At 40.5% G+C, this 19,218-nt stretch overlaps 1 protein-coding gene across 4 annotated transcripts in view; it reads left to right on the plus strand.

Annotated features, from left to right (window-relative positions):
• LOC107588019 (rho GTPase-activating protein 21-like) overlaps nucleotides 1-8,647 on the plus strand; it is a 113,836-nt gene extending 105,189 nt beyond the window's left edge. For all 4 annotated transcript variants that reach the window (XM_016275999.1, XM_016276001.1, XM_016276000.1 and 1 more), the window contains 7 exons: nucleotides 100-173; nucleotides 267-356; nucleotides 1,105-1,230; nucleotides 1,338-1,379; nucleotides 1,714-1,819; nucleotides 5,768-5,799; nucleotides 6,709-8,647. In XM_016275999.1, coding sequence (XP_016131485.1) covers nucleotides 100-173; nucleotides 267-356; nucleotides 1,105-1,230; nucleotides 1,338-1,379; nucleotides 1,714-1,819; nucleotides 5,768-5,799; nucleotides 6,709-8,316 — 2,078 coding nt within the window. In that variant the 3' untranslated portion in view covers nucleotides 8,317-8,647. The remainder of the gene's footprint in view (nucleotides 1-99; nucleotides 174-266; nucleotides 357-1,104; nucleotides 1,231-1,337; nucleotides 1,380-1,713; nucleotides 1,820-5,767; nucleotides 5,800-6,708) is intronic.
• The last annotated feature ends 10,571 nt before the right edge of the window (nucleotides 8,648-19,218 follow it).

The following is a 19,218-nucleotide window of genomic DNA, read 5'->3' on the forward strand; positions in this document are numbered from 1 at the left end:
TGAAGTTTGCCATCTAGTGGCTGTGAGTGATAAAGACATGCCATTTCAACATATATGACAGTTGAAGTAATTTTCCTTCATGATATATTCCCTCTGTAGAGAGATATGCAGATTGTATTGATGCCAACAGAATAGAGGATCCTGTAGAGAGACTCAAAGTGCTCAAAAGACTGGTATGAAGCTGTTTACCTAATTACCATTTGTTTATAGTGCTAATAATTTCACTGTTTGTTATGGCAACCCTAAATAAACTTAAAAATTTTCAGCTTCACGAGTTGCCTGATCACCATTACGAAACACTGAAGTTCCTATCGGCACATCTCAAAACTGTGGCTGAAAACTCGGAAAAGAACAAGGTAAAACATTTCTGGTAGTCCACAGGGATGTACACACAGAATGTGCGCTTTCGTTCAAAAACAACAAGATGACGTGCAACAGAATGGAACAGAACACATAATACAGGGCTCTCAAGACATGTTTTCAAGCTTTTCCCCCAGATTTTCAGTGGTCCAAATGTTTATTTTAAAGCTCTTTTTAAAGCAAAACATGAAATGAAGTTTGCAGCTAATTTTAGTTGTTATTTTCTGAGTGAAATATGATATTCAAAAGTGCTGGGACTTGATTTTATGCATCAAAAATGGATTGCATGGGCATATGTAGTTGGAGGGGAGGGCTTGGTGATGATAAACAAAAGGAAAGTAGTGTTTATAGGCAGAGCAGGTTACTGTGTAATAATGTGCACCGATGATTTTTACAGAAGAAGAACGTGAATGAAACATGTAAACAAAACAGCAATATTTGGTGCATTGGACATAATCCCTGACGTTCAAAAGAATATGTCCTTCGTGTACACTCACTTTGTGTTTTTTATATACAGTGGGGAAAAAAAGTATTTAGTCAGCCACCAATTGTGCAAGTTCTCCCACTTAAAAAGATGAGAGAGGCCTGTAATTTTCATCATAGGTATACCTCAACTATGAGAGATAAAATGAGAAAAAAAACATCACATTGAGAAAATCACATTGTAGGATTTTTAAAGAATTTATTTGCAAATTATGGTGGAAAAGAGAAATGTCTCATCTTTCTCATTTGTCATTGTGTCAGATGGAGCCACGGAATCTGGCTATTGTGTTTGGCCCAACACTGGTGAGAACATCTGAAGACAATATGACTCACATGGTGACACACATGCCAGACCAGTACAAGATTGTAGAAACGCTCATTCAGCATGTGAGTTCTTTAATTTTCTCATGTAAAATGAAAACACTGTCCCAGCTGTGTCAGGTATTTGAGCATTGGTGAAATAATTCTGAATGCAGTCTGGTGCTTTCTTGCAGTACGACTGGTTCTTCACTGAGGAGGGTGACAAGGAACCTACGGTGTGTATTAGTACAGCTGCTTTCTTCATTCTTTATTATTTTTTTTTTTTTATTATTTACTTTTTAGTTGTGTTTGCTAAGGTTGGCATCAGGGTTTGTAACACTAACCCTAATTAACCCTTAAACTACTTGAGTGTATATCTTATCCATAACTGTGGATATGCTGTTTTGAGTAAGTAACCAGCTAGCAGCCACCCAGAACTAAACAACACTAAAAATCACTGAAAACACCTGGCGAAATTTTGTATGAGCAAGAACCGTTAAAGTCTAGTTTCTTTTCATTACTTTGAATCACTGCAGATCTATTAAATTGTTTTTCTCTATGTCTGCTCAGACTACAGTCCAGGAGGAGAGTGCTGTGGAGTCCCAGCCTGTGCCTAACATTGACCACCTGCTGACCAACATCGGCCGGACAGGCACCTCTCCAGGGGAAGTGTCAGGTAACATGTGCCCTTGGTTGGACCCTCTCTGACATGGGTTCACCTTTTACACCCTTCTGTAAAGTATAATTATGTCTAAGAGCACACCTTGTGATGTGAGCTAAAAAATAAAATAAAATAAAAACTACAGTATAATATGTTTAAACATTTTATTTTAATATTGATAACAAAATGCTTTGCTTTTCTGAAAACAGGAGCAGCTTCTCCCAACTTAGATTTTGTTCTGTGCTGTGGCTTAAAGGGGTCATATGATGCTGCTAAAAAGAACATTGTTTTGTGTAGTTGGTGTAATGCAATGTGTTTATGCGGTTCAAGGTTCAAAAAACACATTATTTTCCACATAATGTACATTATTGTTTCTCCTCTATGCCCCGCCTTTCTGAAACGCGTTGATTTTTATAAAGCTCATCGGTCTGAAAAGCGAGGTGTGCTCTGATTGGCCAGCTATCTAGTGCGTTGTGATTGGCCGAATACCTCAAGCGTGTGACGGAAATATTACGCCCCTTACCGTACTGTGATGCCGTGTCCCGGCACGACGAAACAAAACCAGTAAAACCCATTATAAACGAGGCATTTGTTGCATCCAATGGGGACATAATTACCGATTATAATGACTTATAGTTTCTTTTTACGCGTTGCATTGCGTATCGCGCTGCGTAAACATAAAACCATGTCTGCATTTGTGATTGGAGAAACGACAAACAACAAGCGCTACTCTACACTGCTCAAAACTCACGTTTGAATCATCAGTGGCAAATTCTTTAAATATGAAAGCGTACTTACAGGCTGTGAGTCAGAAGCACCAGACTGTCCTTGCAAAGTTGGATTTGCCCCCCACAACATGGCGGCGGCAACAACAATACTACAGCGAGAATCAAAGTTGTGCCTTCTTTCTTTGTGTGAACATGTGGGCGGCGTTATGCAAATCTTCCCACATAGTGAGGTAGATATGTGGGGGCGTGTTAGAATGAGCCATTTTAGGTAGGCGTGGTTGACTCTTAACTTTTATAAAGAATATCTCTTTGGATTTGAGACTTTAGTCTTTGCAACCTTACTCATTATCTTTATGCACCAAGAGCTTGTAACACTCCAAAGAGAAAGGAAAAATTTAAATCGCATCATATGACCCCTTTAATTGCAAACGCCTGTGTGAGTTTGTGAGGCAAGATGTTAGATATTTTTGCCTACAGAAGCTTGCTTTGTGCGATATTGAATTATTTGGTTTGGACTTTTACTTTCCATGCTTTAGCAGATTTAATTTCAATTATGTACATTTCTGCAACTGTCTTTATCTCATTTCTGTTTTGCTCATTTGTCATGTTTGTGTGAATCTCACAAAACCTGTCAAAGACATGGCTGGGTCATATTTCACCCAAAAATAAAAATAAATAAAATAATTAAATTTTATTTTGCAAAAGAAAAAGATTTTTTTTTTCAATTATTTCCTCCCCACATTACTACAATGTAAAAAAGAATATTAATAAACATGTTTGGTAACACAATATGGAACATATATTCACTATTAATTAAGAGATTTCCCTCAATAAACTCCTAATTTGCTGCTTATTAAAAAGTTAGTAAGGTGGTTGTTAAGTTGGTCATGGTCATGTGCTTTATAAGTACTAATTGTGTAAGAATTGGTTCTTAAAATAAAGTGTTATCAGATGTTTTATGAGAATCAACAATAAGAAGAATGGGAGACAGTAATGAGATTATACAAAAAAAAAGTGAAACATTTGGGCACATTAGTGTATGTATGTGTGTAAGTATGACTTCAAAGATCCTTATGAATCTTATCCTTATTCTTGTTATGAAAATAATATTATAATGCAAAATAACTTAATCTTATCCTTATCCTTGTTATGAAAATAATATTATAATGCAAAATAACTTAATGGTGTCTGGAATAGGCTTCATTTACGCTATGCAGATAACAATTTCAGATTTTTCCTTTTGATTTTGGGGTGAAATACAACCATTTCCGTGAGATTCACCCATTTAGTGTGTCTCTTTCTCTGAGCGTTCAAACTCCACTGGGTCGTCTCTGTAATTCTGCCAACTGCTGCACTAACACGTCATGTTCTTTCTCTAAGAGAGAACAAACAAACAGCTAAGGCCAAACCGCAGAACACGCTTGCCAATCTCTGATCCCTCTGTCCCTAGTGCCCCTCTGTCGCGTGTCCTAAAGGCTTTCCCAGCATTCACACATACTGATCTTGACACAGGACAAGTGGGCGGAGTCTATCACACCTTGATGTCACTGATGGACTCAGTAGTGTCCGTGATGGGCAGCTGGAACTGTAGGAAGAGGGAGGACTGTTGCCCGCAGTGTAGCTGCCTAGTCTGCAGACACCCTCGCATTTTATGACGTGGACGACTGAGAAAAGAGAACAAAAAAGTGCAAAGGGAAAGCGCAGCAGAAGTGTTGGGTTCTGTGGGGTGTGGTTTGTGAGTTTACCTGGCGTAGAGCAGTGCTGCTGTCTCAAAGGCTCTTCGCCATCTCTCGCCCCTCTCTCTCTCTCTGAACGCTGACCAAACGGAGAGACAGCATGGTAATGCTACTCGGCTCTGAATATCATTGGTCATACCATTTGTCACCACCAAGGGGTGTGCAGGGGGGCTCGGCTCGACACGGAAGAAATAAGCCTCCAAAATTTGTAGTCTTTGCCATGGAAAATGAAATGAGAGCAAAGACAGCAGTGAATCGGTTCTTTTAACTTTTCCTTGCTGGCATTCTGTCTTCCCATAGTGTCATCTTTTCTGCGTAGCTAGCCCCTCTCTGACCCCTGTCAGTTCTGACCTTGGTTCATGCCTTGAGTGTCTCGTCTTCATTGTGGTCATGACAGCACACACCAGAACATCCTCAGCACTGTCATTAAGCATCCATTTCTGAATCACACACATTGTACTTGAGTTCCGAGTGGAAAGGGTTGTAGAATTAATTGTTGACATGCAAAATTTCCAATTACCATTAGAAAATTCACTTATCGGAAAATCCAGGCTCAAAACAAGTTGAGCTGTGTGAACAATATCTGTGACATGCAGAAAATAATTTCAACTTGTTTTTAAAAATCTACAGTAATGCACTTTAATGCAGTCATTAGAAGTGTTTTAAATGTATGTAAAAACTTGTATTTTAGTTGTAGCCCTTATATTAAGCCCTTATATTAAAACTGCTTTACAAAAAAAATGTTATTTGAGTTGTTAAGTTGTCTACATGGTTGTATTAGTAGTGGGGCTGCTGTTTTATACAGATTAACTTTTGGTTACTTATATAGCCACAATACTTTATTGTGTACACTATTTTGCTGATTACTTGAAATTATATTAAATTCTACTTAAAATGTAAAGAGAATTACATTTCTCTCTGGTTTCTTCTTATAATCATAGGTTCTGCATATCTGCTTCTAAAGATCCTAGCATGTCAGAATCAGATGGTTATAGATTTTCCATATAGGTCATTATAACACAGATGTCACTCAATGACATCACATCAGTCAATGACACTGCCTGCAAGACATGCATCATTTTGTGTGTACTCTGTGGTCCATGCATCCTATTAGTTGGAGATTTTCCTTCATAAAAAAGTTAAAGTCCAGCTGATCTCTTTTGCAACCACAAAATTTTATTTTGTACCTGATTCATGTTACCATATTGTTTGCTGGATGGTATTACACGTGAACGATTGCTCCCTACTGGTGAATATGTATCTGAACGTTACAGTAAAACAGCACTCACTCATTCGTTTGCATGCATGCCTGCTTTTGAACTATATTCCTCAACGTTCCTCTCTCTCATTGCTTGCCTTGCTCTCGTCGTCATGCACACCCTTTCTTCATGCATATGTTTCTCTGCTTATCACCTTCTCTCTGTATATGAGTTTGTTTGAGATCAGTAGAAGGACATGTGCAAGTCACTAACCATATATCATTTTTCTTTACTCCACAGATTCACCAACCAGTGACTCTGCTAAATCTAAGGTGAGTTTGACTTTTGGAACGAGGCCACTTCTCTGATAGGGCAGGTATAGTGGGTGAGTGTAGTTCTTGCACCAGGCTGACATGCTCCACCACTCCCAAAGCAGCATCTGGGAGCCAGTTACCATCTTGAAGCGACTGGACAGATGGATCAGAGGCCATCATGTCATGCTTTGAACATGCCCTGCATTCAGTTTAACAGGGAAATTAGATGTTGCTAGAAGGTACACTAAGCATTTCTGCCTAGGGATGGGAATCGAGAACCATTTTTTTTAGAAATTACTGCAACTGAAATATCTTCATGCTGTTCAGCTCTTTTAACAGTTCTTGAATGTTTAACGTTTAACTTGGATCTAATGTTTTAATGAATCAGCCTCTCAAACTCAAGTCTAAAACAGCACATTTAGTTTCTGAATTAATGTCTGACTGACATTCACCAAATGAAGACATCACTTTGTCAACCAAGAACCCTTACTATGTTAGGTTGGTGGACATGAAGATACATTTTGGGAATACAGTTGATCTCGTGTAGTTAGACTCTTCCTCTAACTCCCAAAGTACTAGATGAACCATTAAATGGATTAAGATTCCCATCCCTTTTTTTGTCATCTGGCTCCAGCTTTGATTTAAAATGCAACCCATGCAGCTTTTTCCATGTGGCAGTGCTGTTGGTGTTGCGGGTGCTGCTCTAATGTTTGGAGCTCTGTGACTGTCTCTAATGTTTCTTTCTATGTTCAGTCATTCAACCTCTGATTTGTGCTGCTATCAGAGAAGCAGGTGGAGTACTCTGGGTTAGCTACCTGCGAGGGCAGTGGTTGGGCTTTTTATTCCATGTTTCCTTGCTAGGCCTTTGTGCTTTATGGCTCCTTGGTTTACAAGAGTCTGTCACTCTTGCTTTCTCTTTCAATCCAGGGCTCCTGGGGATCAGGGAAGGACCACTGCAGCCGCGAGTTCCTTCAGCCACGAGTCTCCTCCATTTTTGCTGCGGCCAACCGCAAACGAAAAAAGCACAAGGAGAAGCTGCAACCCAGCAGCTCTGATGATGACCTTGATATCTTGTTCACCAAGAAAGATAACCTAACTCAAAAGCAGAACCGCCAAAGCCAGGAGGAGGTGGCAGGCAGGTCCAGCCCCTGCGGAAGACTTGTTGGAGAGAAGATAAGTGCAGAGTCAACCCCGAAGAACAAGATGGAGCACAGAAACTCTTTCTTTATGAAAGACAAACCCTCTTCCGCTCTCTCCCCCTCAACCAAGCTCTCATGTTCACCTGGTTTCAACCGTCGCACCACCAGATCCACCCTCTCAGATCCTTCCTCACAGTTAGATGAGACCACCTCAGACTTGGGCACCATGAGTTCTGGAGCCTCCGTACCCAGAACCAGACCTCGGAAATGGGGCACAACATCACCGACCCCTGAGCAATTACCTGCTTTTGGGGGGGCTTTGCTAACTGCCGAGGTGAGCTCTATTACGTCGGACTACTCGACCACTTCCTCTACCACCTTTCTGACAGGAGTGGGGTCCATCACATTAAGTCCAGAGGTGCAGTCTGTGGCAGAAAGCCGGGGAGGAGACGAGGCAGATGACGAGCGCAGTGAACTCATCAGTGAGGGACGACCGATGGAAACTGACAGTGAGAGCGACTTCCCAATGTTTAGCCCTGGTATCGCTGGACTAGACATACCATCCACAGAAAATGCCGGCAACAGCACACCCAAACTAGCTTGCCGCTTGCTGCCCTCCCATAAGCTCATAGAATGCGACTCTCTGACCAGGAGGCGATCCCTTCGACAAAAGACGGACAGCGATTCATCTGTGGAGGCAGGGGCTGGTAGCGGCAATCAAGGGGTCAGCATGAATGAATCAAATAGACTGTCTCGAGTTCTGGAGGTGATGAAGAGAGGCCGTTCCACCGGCAGCCTTAGTGCCTCATTGCGTACTGAATCGGACCGCGTTGAGCCAGCGTGGCATCTTAAAATCACAGAGAGACTCAGGTCCCGTCTACGTGCCTCTGCTGATGACATGTTCGGAGTTGGCACGCAAAAGACCCGCTCTACGGAGACACGTGGAAAGAAAAAGGGCATCCGTCGACGGCATACAATGGGTGGCCAGCAGGACTTTGCTGAACTAGATGTCATTCATGATTGGAGGGAACAGGGCGGGGTGGACCAAGGTGCAGAAATGTCTTCTGTGGAGCACCTCAAACCCAAGTGCGACTCTCAGGACGTGTCTATCCGGGACTGGATTGCTCGTGAGCGTCATCAAACTGAGGGCTCCCAGGCCAGTCTAGAGTTGAAAGGTCAAGATGGGATAGAGACAGAAATGGAAGAAGCCCAAGCAGGGAGCGCTGAGCGACTGACTCCCTCTGCTTCTCCATGTACCCAGTCCAGCTCTGAACAAGTAAATGGAGGCGCATCAAAGGGCAAATCCAGAAACAGTTTGAATTCTGGAGCTGATGCTCATCCACAAAAATTGTCAGGAGCCCAAGTGGTGCGCTCACGATTCTACCAATATCTTTAAAACAAAATAATAATTTGCATGTGTCTAAGAGTGTCCTAATGTGTGTGTAAAGGCCTGTTCAAACCAAGGTGAATGTTAGGTGTGAAAATTCTATGCATTTTCGTATTTCACAAACACAAACTGGTAATGCATCTGTTTAGACCAGGGCTGGGCAACTTCGGTACTGGAGGGCCACTGTCCTGTGGAGTTTAGCCCCAACCCTAATCAAACACACCTGCCTGTAGTTTTTCTAGTGATCTTGAAGACACTCCAAGTCCATGTCCACACATACACGGGTATTTTTTATAGTTTTTCCTTCTTCCATTTAAAAAAAAATCTCCGTCCACACGAAAACGCAAACGCATGCTATGACGCACTGTCAAGAGCATGCCTAACCAACAGGTGGCGATATAATCTCAACCGTATAGCCATGTTGGCCAATCAGAAGCTTGAAAAAAGTCTCCAGTAGGCGGAGATAACAGCGCAGGCGCCAACGTCACAAGCCAAAAACTCCTGTCTACACGATAACACTGCAACCGGAGTTTTTGAAAATCTGCACACTGGCAGGCGTTTTCAAAAATGTTTGGTTTCAGTGAACTGGTGCTGCGTTTGCGTGTGGACGAACGGCATAACCGCATAGAAAAAGCTGCGGTTTTAAAAATAACCGCGTTCGTGTGGACAGGGCCTGATTAGCTTGTTCAGGTGTGTTTGACAAGGGTTGGAGCTAAACTCTGCAGGACAGTGGTCCTCCAGGCCCGAAGTTGCCCTGCCCTGGTTTAGACTGACATGAACTTTCGCAATGCCATCCATGCGACAAATCTCTTTTCCATCACATTGTGAAGAAAACTGGCCAACCAGTAAGATTTGCGCTTTTTTTACGTCCCTATAGCCGCTGCTGTTACATAAAATAACATGGTGGCACTCTCAAACACAATTAGTTTGCTAAATAGCAATGAATAGCAGGGGTGTGGACTCGAGTCACATGACTTGAGACTTGACTCGGACTCGAGTCCCAAATTTGATGACTTGCGACTCGACATAATTAAAGAAGACTTGAGACTCGACTTAGACTTTGACAGCAATGACTCGAGACTTGACTTGGACTTGAGCCCTGTGACTCGGAAAGACTTTATGATCAGATCAAAGTCGTTATAGAAGCAGCGTCCCTGCAACGTGCTTGCGCTTGACTGGCAATAAGAGACTGCATTCAGGGAGCGCTGGATTTATAGGCTAGTATACATTAATGGAGTAATAACATAACTTACGACAAAAGATAAGAGATAAGAAAAAAAATTACATGACTCGTCTAGTGATCTCCGCTCGTGAAAAGCGCTGCCCTGTCCGTTTGATCTCCGTCCAGCAGACACACGGAGCGGGCATGAGAACGAGAGGCGTGGCCGTGATCACTGGTGCTCACCTCATCATCACCGTGACCGCTTCTGTGAAATATTCCTCACTTCTTTTGTTTGTTCGACACCGAGGTGCACCAAGAGTGACGGATACGCATCCCGGGCATCCCGCTCGATGTGCTTTAATTTTATTTTTTAAATTTGTAATAAACACCTCTCTGAGACCTGTTTTTGTCAGATCTCCACTGTTTTTGTTCGATCAGTTACATATTTTATTTGCATGTGCATTTTATTGTATTTAAACCTCCATTAAGTTTAAAGTTATGGTGCAACAGGATTAAAGTTAATCTTAAATATATCTTAAATCCAGGATCAAAATGATGGGTTAAAATGTAAACCTGGGTATTTTGAAAGGTTTGAAGTTTGGTGCAACATAATTATTCGATAAACCTTGATTTAATCTAGATTTAAAATTAATCATTGCAAAGCATTTAGCTATAATTTGAAGAATAAAAAAATGCACATTAGGCCTAATGTCTGAATTGGGCAAGTTATTTCTTCTAGTTCTTTCAAAGCAGTTCTTTCTGCGTTTCCGCTCATATATTTTTAAATCTGTTTCATTGAGGTTCCAAATAATGGCTCATTGGCTTCGATATAACACCTAGAAGCATATATTCTTATGCACACATGCAAAGTATGTTGCAGCTGTTATTTCTATGAAATTATGTTGTCTTTGCTATTCTGTTACTAATAACATAGTTTTTTTTTTCACTGCTTATCCTATTTTGGCACAATCCCTAAATTGAACTTGAGTAGTTTTACTAAAGGCACCCATCTCACATGAAATTTAACTATGCCAAACATATTCTACCTGCCTTCCTGATATAAATTACTATGAATTTGATATGGTAATTAATACTGAGACACTAATTTAGGCAAAGAGCACTAATGACTTGTTTAAGACTTGAAGCTAAAAGTTGAGGACTTGCAACTCGACTTGGACTTGCCGGTCTTGACTCGGGACTTGACTCGAGAATTGAATGCAAAGACTCGAGACTTACTTGTGACTTACAAAACAATGACTTGGTCCCACCTCTGGTGGATAGCATAAGAATCTGCAACCAGCTCTATTGTCTCTGGACTCGATTTTGTTAAATAAGCACCATAGCAAATGCAAAAATCCGAATGGCTGTTCGAAAACTTGTAAATACCATTTTATTTTCTTTCTCTGTGGCAGAAAATTTGCACAGCACTTTGTGTATCGTGGTCATCAGGGTTAGCGGGGTATTTCTGGTTCTCTATAAGCACCTGTCTGCAACCTGTCTGCAGTTTGTATGTTTAGGTCTGAAAAGACAAATTGTATGTGAAAATCAGGATGAATTTTTGTGCCAAACATGCATGTTGGTGTGAACAGGTCTTAAATTGAATGAATGTCCTTAGAGCTAAGGTTACTCCACTTTTATTTTCCATCCCCATGTCCTTTTTTTAAACAAAGTATATATAAATATGAATATATATTATAAATATAAATTGTATATATCTATATGTATAGGCTTATAAAAAAGTAACTGGAGTAATTTTAACAATTTTGAGTTATCTGACTCATTGTTTTTGGATTAGTACTGGAGCTGTTTTCTTGAAAGCTAGTAATATATGCATGACGGTGAAGTGGCCTGATATTCAGAGGCTGTACGATACCAATGTTTACCGACTGCCTCGACAGCACAATTTTTCTGACTTTGACAGACATGCATTTGCAAAACTGTTACTGAAGGATACTAATATCAAAGGAAAAGAAAAAGCATCGCGTCCAAGGTTAGGACAAAAAAAAGAAAGAAAACTCCTGATGTTACTCATATGAAGAATGTAATATGCTTGCTGTTATATTGACTAACACGTAAATTGCTTGTTGCAGTTTTCATTAGTGAAAAATGTAAATAATGTCTGTACTTGAAGTATTTGTTTGTTTATATTATTATTATTTTGAAGGTTAGCCTTGATATGGGCTGTTTTCTGGGCTGTGCGCTGTGGAAATCCCTTTTACAGTGCTTCATAACAGCCAGACATAAATGTGGAAGAAGAAAGAAATCTTTTTTTATATTTCTACATTGTGAAAGTAAGTGCTAAAGTGAAAGCGCCAGAGCCTGAACATCTGTAGCAGTACCAGGCTTACTGGTATTGGCATGTTGAACCATTTTAATGCAAAGTACAACAGTAAATAAGTCATAAAATTACAAGGAATTATGTTTCCTTCCAAAAAAGTGCCTCAACTGGTTCTGGTGACAGGAAAGGTGCCATTTGTTAATTTTGTTGTTTGTTAATATGGAATATGTATTGTGAATGAATGACTGAATTTTATCAGAATAAAGAAAAAAGAAAAAAAATTAAAAAATATTTTTTTTATACAAACCGATGCAAAAGCAGACCCAGAGCTTCCACTGCTTCATCAGTCAATAGTCTTAAGTCATCTCGTGCTTTGCCACTGGATTCGTCTTTACCCTGGTCTTTTATTGAGGCAATATCTTAAATGTGTTTTTTTTTTTTTTTTTGTATGTTACCTTTGTCAAAAAGTCACATATTTTGTCCGAGCTGACCAGTGTAGTAGCCAGCATGTGATTCCTCGGGAGAGTATGCATGTCTTCATACTTATGTGTGCGGATTTCATCTTACCTCTGAATGCTCATATGTGTGACTCCCAACTGCAAAGAAAATGAAAAAAAAAAAAAAACACTGGAAATAAATGATCTTTGTCAGCTTCTTCTCATTGTCATTGGTAATCTATGTAATGTAGACTCTAGGTCTAACAGTCATTCAGTTATTTTTTCCCCCAACGGTATCGGTTTCAGTTTCAACTTTTTAATTTTAGTTTTGCAAAGACATTTAGAAGTAGGCAAAATTAATCTAATTTCAGCTTTTAGCCTTTAGATCAAAAGATCTGTGCCATTATAAGATCATTTAGATCAAGAGAAAAAAATTTAGACCAGCAAGTCCAAAGTTTTGATTGGTAGGTTAAATGCTTGTTTAATTTTTTAATTAAATATAAATGTTCAATGTTGTTCGCTTTCTGAACAGAAGAGGGCATTGTGAAATCATAAGTGCCTCAATACAAGGAATTTATTTCTGTATCCGAGCAGAATGGCCTAGGTAGGGCAGTACAAATGGTTGTTGTTGTTGTTATTATTATTTGGTGTTGTTGTTGTTTGGGTCATCCAATTTAAGTGGAGATCTGCACCTTCCACTTAAGTGGAGAAACACCTTGCAGGGTGATTATTGTATAACATTGTGTAAACCCTAGTTACTAGTAAATGTTTATGTGTTGCCTGATGTTGAAGGGTAGACACTTGAATCTGATGAACTTCCTGGACCTGATGGTGCTGGTTAAAGGAAGTACTGTAATGCCATAGTACAACTTTATTTCCTTATCGACATTCAGGCACTTCTAACACGTAATAAAATAGTTTGAGTGCATTTTTTTTCAGCTGCCTGGGCAACAGAAGTATTTTTCAATTTCTGCATATGCATTTCAAAACAATATTTAATAAAGAGCACTAAACCTTGAACCAAACAAACTAGATCTGAAATGAATTTGAAACAAACCAAAACATCTGATGTACAAGACTGCATTTAAGGGGAATTATGAACAGTCTTGCGCCATAAAATATTGACAGTTACACAACTGAATCTTTTTTGTTTGTTTGTTTTAGTTTTATTAGGAAAAAGATAGGTAACACCTTATTTTAAGAACCAATTCTCACTATTAAATAGCATGCATATGGCTGTTTATTAGTACTTATAAAGCACATAATAATGTCTTATTCTGCATGACCATATTTTTGATCCCTTAATCCACCCCATACCTAAATTTAACTACCTAATTAACTATTAATAGGCAGCAAATTTGAGGCAAAAGTAATAGTTTGTTAATAGTTAGAATTAGACCCTTAAAATAAAGTGTCCATTAGGTATATGTTTTGCTATTTTCACTTGTAAGTCACTACTGTAATCAGTACTTTTAGCTACTTTTAAGCATGGTTTGATTTTGGTTTGGAATAGTTTATATAGCACTACTAAAAGACCATGCGGGTTAACCACAGTGCCACATAAAAAGCTAAAAAAAAAAACAATCGCACATACAATCACATAAACCATACTATAGGCTGCCAGCACAAAATGAGCTTTCAGCAGATTATTAAACACTGACAGAGATTTAGCAGATCTAATATGTAAAGGCAGCTCATTCCACAGTCTCAGCCCCATTACTGCAAAAGCTCGATCGCCTTTTTGATGGTTTGTAGGCACTCCCAGAAATGTATAATTTTCTGAACACAAGGCTCTGGGGATTATAAGGTATCAGGAGGTTTGTAAGGTACAAAGGTGCCTGATTATTTAAAGATTAAATATTAAGATCTAAGATGAACAGGGAGCCAGTGCAGATTTTCTAGTACTGGGGAAATGGAATTGTATTTCTTTACTCTTTTTAAAAGCAGATGGGGCGGAGATGCCACCATACAGCGAGTTACAAAAATTAAGGCGTGATAAGACTAATGTGTGAATACCCACATTTTTATTTATTTCTTTCTTTTTATTTACTGTCAGGCAAATCTGACATTCTTTAAACTTGGATAAATTATTGTTTTTTATATGCTTTCTTGTCAGATAGGCAGATGTTCTAACTCTTCCACATCCTATTTTAATTTGCTTTTAATTATCTAGCTAGCTTGTCACAGTTGGGTTTGCCATTTGCATGGTAATAGTGACTTGTTACCATTATTTGGTAAATTTACTTTCAGGATTCTGGGAAGTCTAACATTTCACCAAACTTGACTTATTGAATATGAAGTTGACAAGTCGGCATATCTAAAAGCATAACTATTATCATCCTTTACCAACCTTGTAGTAAATGGTAAAGTGGGTTGTTCAGACAAAATGCATACTTTCTTTAAAATATAATATGTGCCGTTTACTGTGATATTGACCCTTTGTTGTTCACAAAAACTAATCAAATCAAATCAGTCATAAAGGCAATGTCCAAATTTTATGATTCCAAGTAAATATTTACGAGTCTTGTTCCAACATTTATAGCTTGAAGGGTATGCAGTGACTTCATGGGATTCCTAGACCTACTTGTACCAGTAAAAGGAAGTAAAACCAACAAATTATGTTTAACACAAGCGTTTAAAGTATAACTACGCAAAAACATGAATACTAGCATCATTTATTTACCCGCAGGTAATTGTTAACCCACCACAAACGTAAACATATTTTTAATAAATGTGATATTTATTTATTACCATAACACAATAAAGGAACATCTGCCTTTACTTCTGAATGAATGAGATATAATGAATGAACCAGCTCCAGCTCAACAGGGACAGGAACAGAAATGAGTCCGCACATAGAGATATGAATTTCTGGTTGCTAACTCAGCAGTTGTACGCCTAGAGGAAAAGGGCTTTCGTAGATCTCCAGGACTGCTTATTACAGCATTAATATCTGTTAAAATAACTCCACATTTATATTTTTAAACAATAGGGAGTCAGGGTGCCCTTGTTAGTCTTATACAAATATAGCAGAATATGTATTCAGCAATTTTTTAACCAGTTATTTTCTTACAATGCATCCTGACTTGATGTTTAAGGGCACTGAAGTTTTAGCATGGTAAGTACAATGTAGCAATGCAGGGAACTTTTGTGATATTTGCAAGGTGTTGGCATGAATAATTAAATGCTGCATGACATTGTGAGTCTGTCCTTGTATATTAGGCTTGCATGGGAATGTAAAAAAGTTTTGTGTGCTTGTTTGTAAAGGTCTGCTATTCATAATATTTAGCCTTTACTGGCAGGTGTGTGTGTCTGTGTAAAGAGGAGTGTAGTGTAGGAAAATAGGCCCATGGCTGGATGAACAGGGATAATTGCAGGTGCCAGTCTGTCTCCTGCTCTTTAATGTAGACCTGTGGGATTAAAGTAGACACTGCAGAGAAGAATAGACTAGACACATCTGCCAATAATTTGTTACAGTTATTAGGGACTATAAATTAGAGTGGAAACCCTGTAACATAAAAGTTTCTCTTAGACTTTATTTTTAAGCAAAAGTATTACAAGCTAAATGGAAAAATTAAGCTAAAGTTGATGCAATTCCAAACACAATTTTCTTTCAAGGAACATAAAATGAGTTCCTGTTCGGTCGGTCACTTCGACGTTGTATCAAAGTCCGACACTAGGGGTAACACTTGGGAGCCCAGACACTTCTGACATCATTGAGAAAAGGCCAATGAAATTGGCGGGCAAAATTTGCATAGCTGGCCACGCCCTGGCATGAGCTGACAAAATAATGGAAGGCCAGAACACGATATTCCAGCCCCTCCGTCCCCCCCACCCTCGATGGGAGTCCAGCGAGGGGGTATATGGAGGTCCCCCAGGTGAAGAGAGCAATTGTGCTGCATCTTTGCCTGCAAAACTCTGCCACTCACTGCTGCCCTGCACACCATGGCCATCCTGCTGGTCTGTCAGGCCAAGACATTAGAAGAACTGCACGAGGGTGATCCCAACCCAGAGATTCTGCAGGAACTGCACTCAGTGACTGACTATGCTACCTCAGACTCTGAAGCAACAGGTCAGTCATTGAGCCAGCATGACGCACGTCGACGAACTTCCCACATTTGTTAGTGGCTCCTTTGACAGTCCTGGTGGACAAGGTACTCCGCGCAACCTCAATCGTGTAGTGGACTCCCTCTAATGGTAGGTCATGCTTTGAGCCGGGTGGAGGCTTCTCCCCATACAGTCCAACTGATTTGGAGTCGATTAGGTCAGGAGCAGATAGATCCCATGAGAATCCACCCATTGCCCACTGTGGTATTCCATGACTGAGGCCCCCCTCGGCATGGATACACGGGTGCACAGCTGGCCCAGGGGCCTGCACAAGAATACGTTTCCCCCAGTGAGCCTCATGACATAGACTATGTGCAAAGTCAGGGAGGACAGAACAAATCTTGTTGGTGGCTCCATACTTCCCAAACAAGACATGGTTCATGGAGCTCATGCTGCTGCCATCAGCTCCTCCCTGGTGGATTCCCCTGAGCAGGGACCTTCTCTCCCATGTTTGGTCCCTGGATGTGACCAGGAGGAATTTAATATTCATGAATTGGGGTTATTCCCATGGGAAGGATCCTCGGACTTGTGGCATTGGGTCTGTGCTCTCCTTCCCCCGAGAGGGCCTGGACAGAAGCTTGTCTGCATCTACACTCAAGGTGTATGTGGCCACTATTGCAGCAAACCGTGACACTTTAGATCACAGATTAGTGGGGAAGCACGATCTGGTTCTCAGATTCCTAAGAGGCGCCCGGAGGTTGAATCCTCCAAGGCTATGCCTCATCCCCACTTGGGATCTCTAAGTGGTCCCTCAGGCCTTACAGAGAGATCTGTTTGAGGCCCTTCAGTCAGTTGGACTTAGTGCCCTCTCTATGAAGACTTCCTGACTGCGCTCACTTCTATCTAGAGGATAGGGGATCTCCAAGCCCTTTCCATTGATGAATCATGCCTAGAATTTGGACCAGCATACTCTCACATTGTCCTGAGACCCCTGTCTGGATATGTGCTTTTTTAGTGCCTTTCTCCTCTTTGAGGTGGTAATTTGCCCTCATTGAGTCCAGTTCAGTTCTTATGAACCCTGGACTACCTTTCCATCACTCAAGCACTCCTTGCTTGGCTGGGTTTAGCCGAGGATCTCTCTACAAGAATCCATAATGGGGAAGTATCCCTTGATTAAACTCTTGTAATGGATTAGTGCTCCATATGTTGTGGCTCCATATGTTGTGTCTGGCAGCCCCATACAGTATGTGTATTAGTCCACTACCCTTCTCCTTTTTCAGGATTCAATGTTTTCCCTAGACAGACAGTCAGTCTGATGCTTTCTTCTGTGTTTGATAGCTCTCCCCGTATGTGGAGCCGACCGCAGAAACCTTTCCTATGTAGTACTTCCTTTCAGTAAGTCCATAGGATGTGGTCTCCATAGTGTCCTTTACCCACTCAGGAAACGGACACTTTCCCAATATTAACAACCAGGAATTTCAGCCGTTACTTATTCTTACTTTCTCAGAATGAGAAAAGACTCCAGCTGAGGTGACCTCTCTCTTATATGGTGGCTCTCCCAGATGTGGGAGAGTGAAGTCTTGAGTATTGGAGGGTTACGAGGAGCAGAGGTGCAACAGGTTGTGAAATGCTAGGCCTGTCAACATCTGCGCCCCATGGACTTGTAACGCAGTTCAGCAGCTGTGGCGTTTAGTATAGAGATCCCTAGTGTCAGACTTCAAAACAACGTCAAAGTGACCAACTGAAAAGGAACGTCTTGGTTATGTATGGTAACCCTCATCCCCTGATGGAGGGAACAGAGATGTTGTATCCCTTATGGCACATCTCTGAACTGACACTGAATGGGCTGAGACACTTCTCGACTTGTCAGAACAAAATGAGTGAGCAAATGCTATGTTGGCCTATTTATACCCTGATGTCCAGGGCACGGCCAGCTATGCAAATTATGCTCACCAATTTCATTGGCCTTTTCTGTCAGAGGTGTTTGGCCTCCCAAGTGCTACCCCTAGTGTCAGACTTACTATATTTCAAAAGTGTCTTTTTATTGGACACCTGGAATCATGGATGACTAAATATATTTGACAATGACATTGGTAACTGACAGCTATATACATAAATATTGATGTGACTGATCTCTTCATCTCCTCCATACATGTCTTTTCCTAAACAACTGCACCGATAATTGCCCCCTCAAAAGAGCATCAAAGATTAATTTTCTAGAATGGTTTTAAGGCTGTATTGTGGGTGGTGTTTTCGTCTCCTTTTATTTCTCTTTGATGAAGAGTCCATTTCTCATATTGCATCTGGGAAATCACTGACCCTGAGCGGGCTGTGTGTGAAATGTGATATTAGACTGTTCTCTGAGGGACCATATGTGCCTGGACTGACAGCTGAGTGACAGGGCCTGGAGGGCTCAAAACTACGGCCTGTTAAAGGCTGGAACAGCACTCTTCACTAGCCGTCACAGCCGCACTCAACCATGCAGGGAAAATTTTTTTTGGAAAGGGTTAGAAGAACTGAGTATTTTATGAGAAAGTAACAGAGGCAGAATGTTTTGTCTTCAAACTGCAAAATGTCCTAGTGAGGTGACACGGATGCTCAGGATATGCAGCACAGTTGTGGATTCCACTTAAAGGCAGAGTAAGTGATTTTTACAAAAACACTTTAGAAAATTGATTCGGGCCGAATCGCGAAACAAATTTGTAGCCAATCAGCAATAAGGGGCGTGTCTACTCGTGATGTGGAGGAGAGCGCGTTCAGTGCATGGGACGGACATTAGCCGAGCCGAGCGACAGAAAGATAGAGATGGCGGATAAAAAACAAAAGAGGAAAACGTCTGCGGAACGATAAGGCAAGAAGTAGGACCCGTGTAAATATCGGATCAGCTTTCCAGCGCTGGAGAGAACTCAAGGAGCGGAGTCCTGCGATCGTTTGTTTTTTGTTGTTTTAAAAAAAATAAATAAAATATATATATATATATATATATA

The sequence above is a fragment of the Sinocyclocheilus grahami genome, unplaced genomic scaffold (genome assembly GCF_001515645.1).
Source record: "Sinocyclocheilus grahami isolate Dianchi unplaced genomic scaffold, SAMN03320097.WGS_v1.1 scaffold98.1, whole genome shotgun sequence".
In the NCBI taxonomy this organism is placed as follows: domain Eukaryota; kingdom Metazoa; phylum Chordata; class Actinopteri; order Cypriniformes; family Cyprinidae; genus Sinocyclocheilus; species Sinocyclocheilus grahami.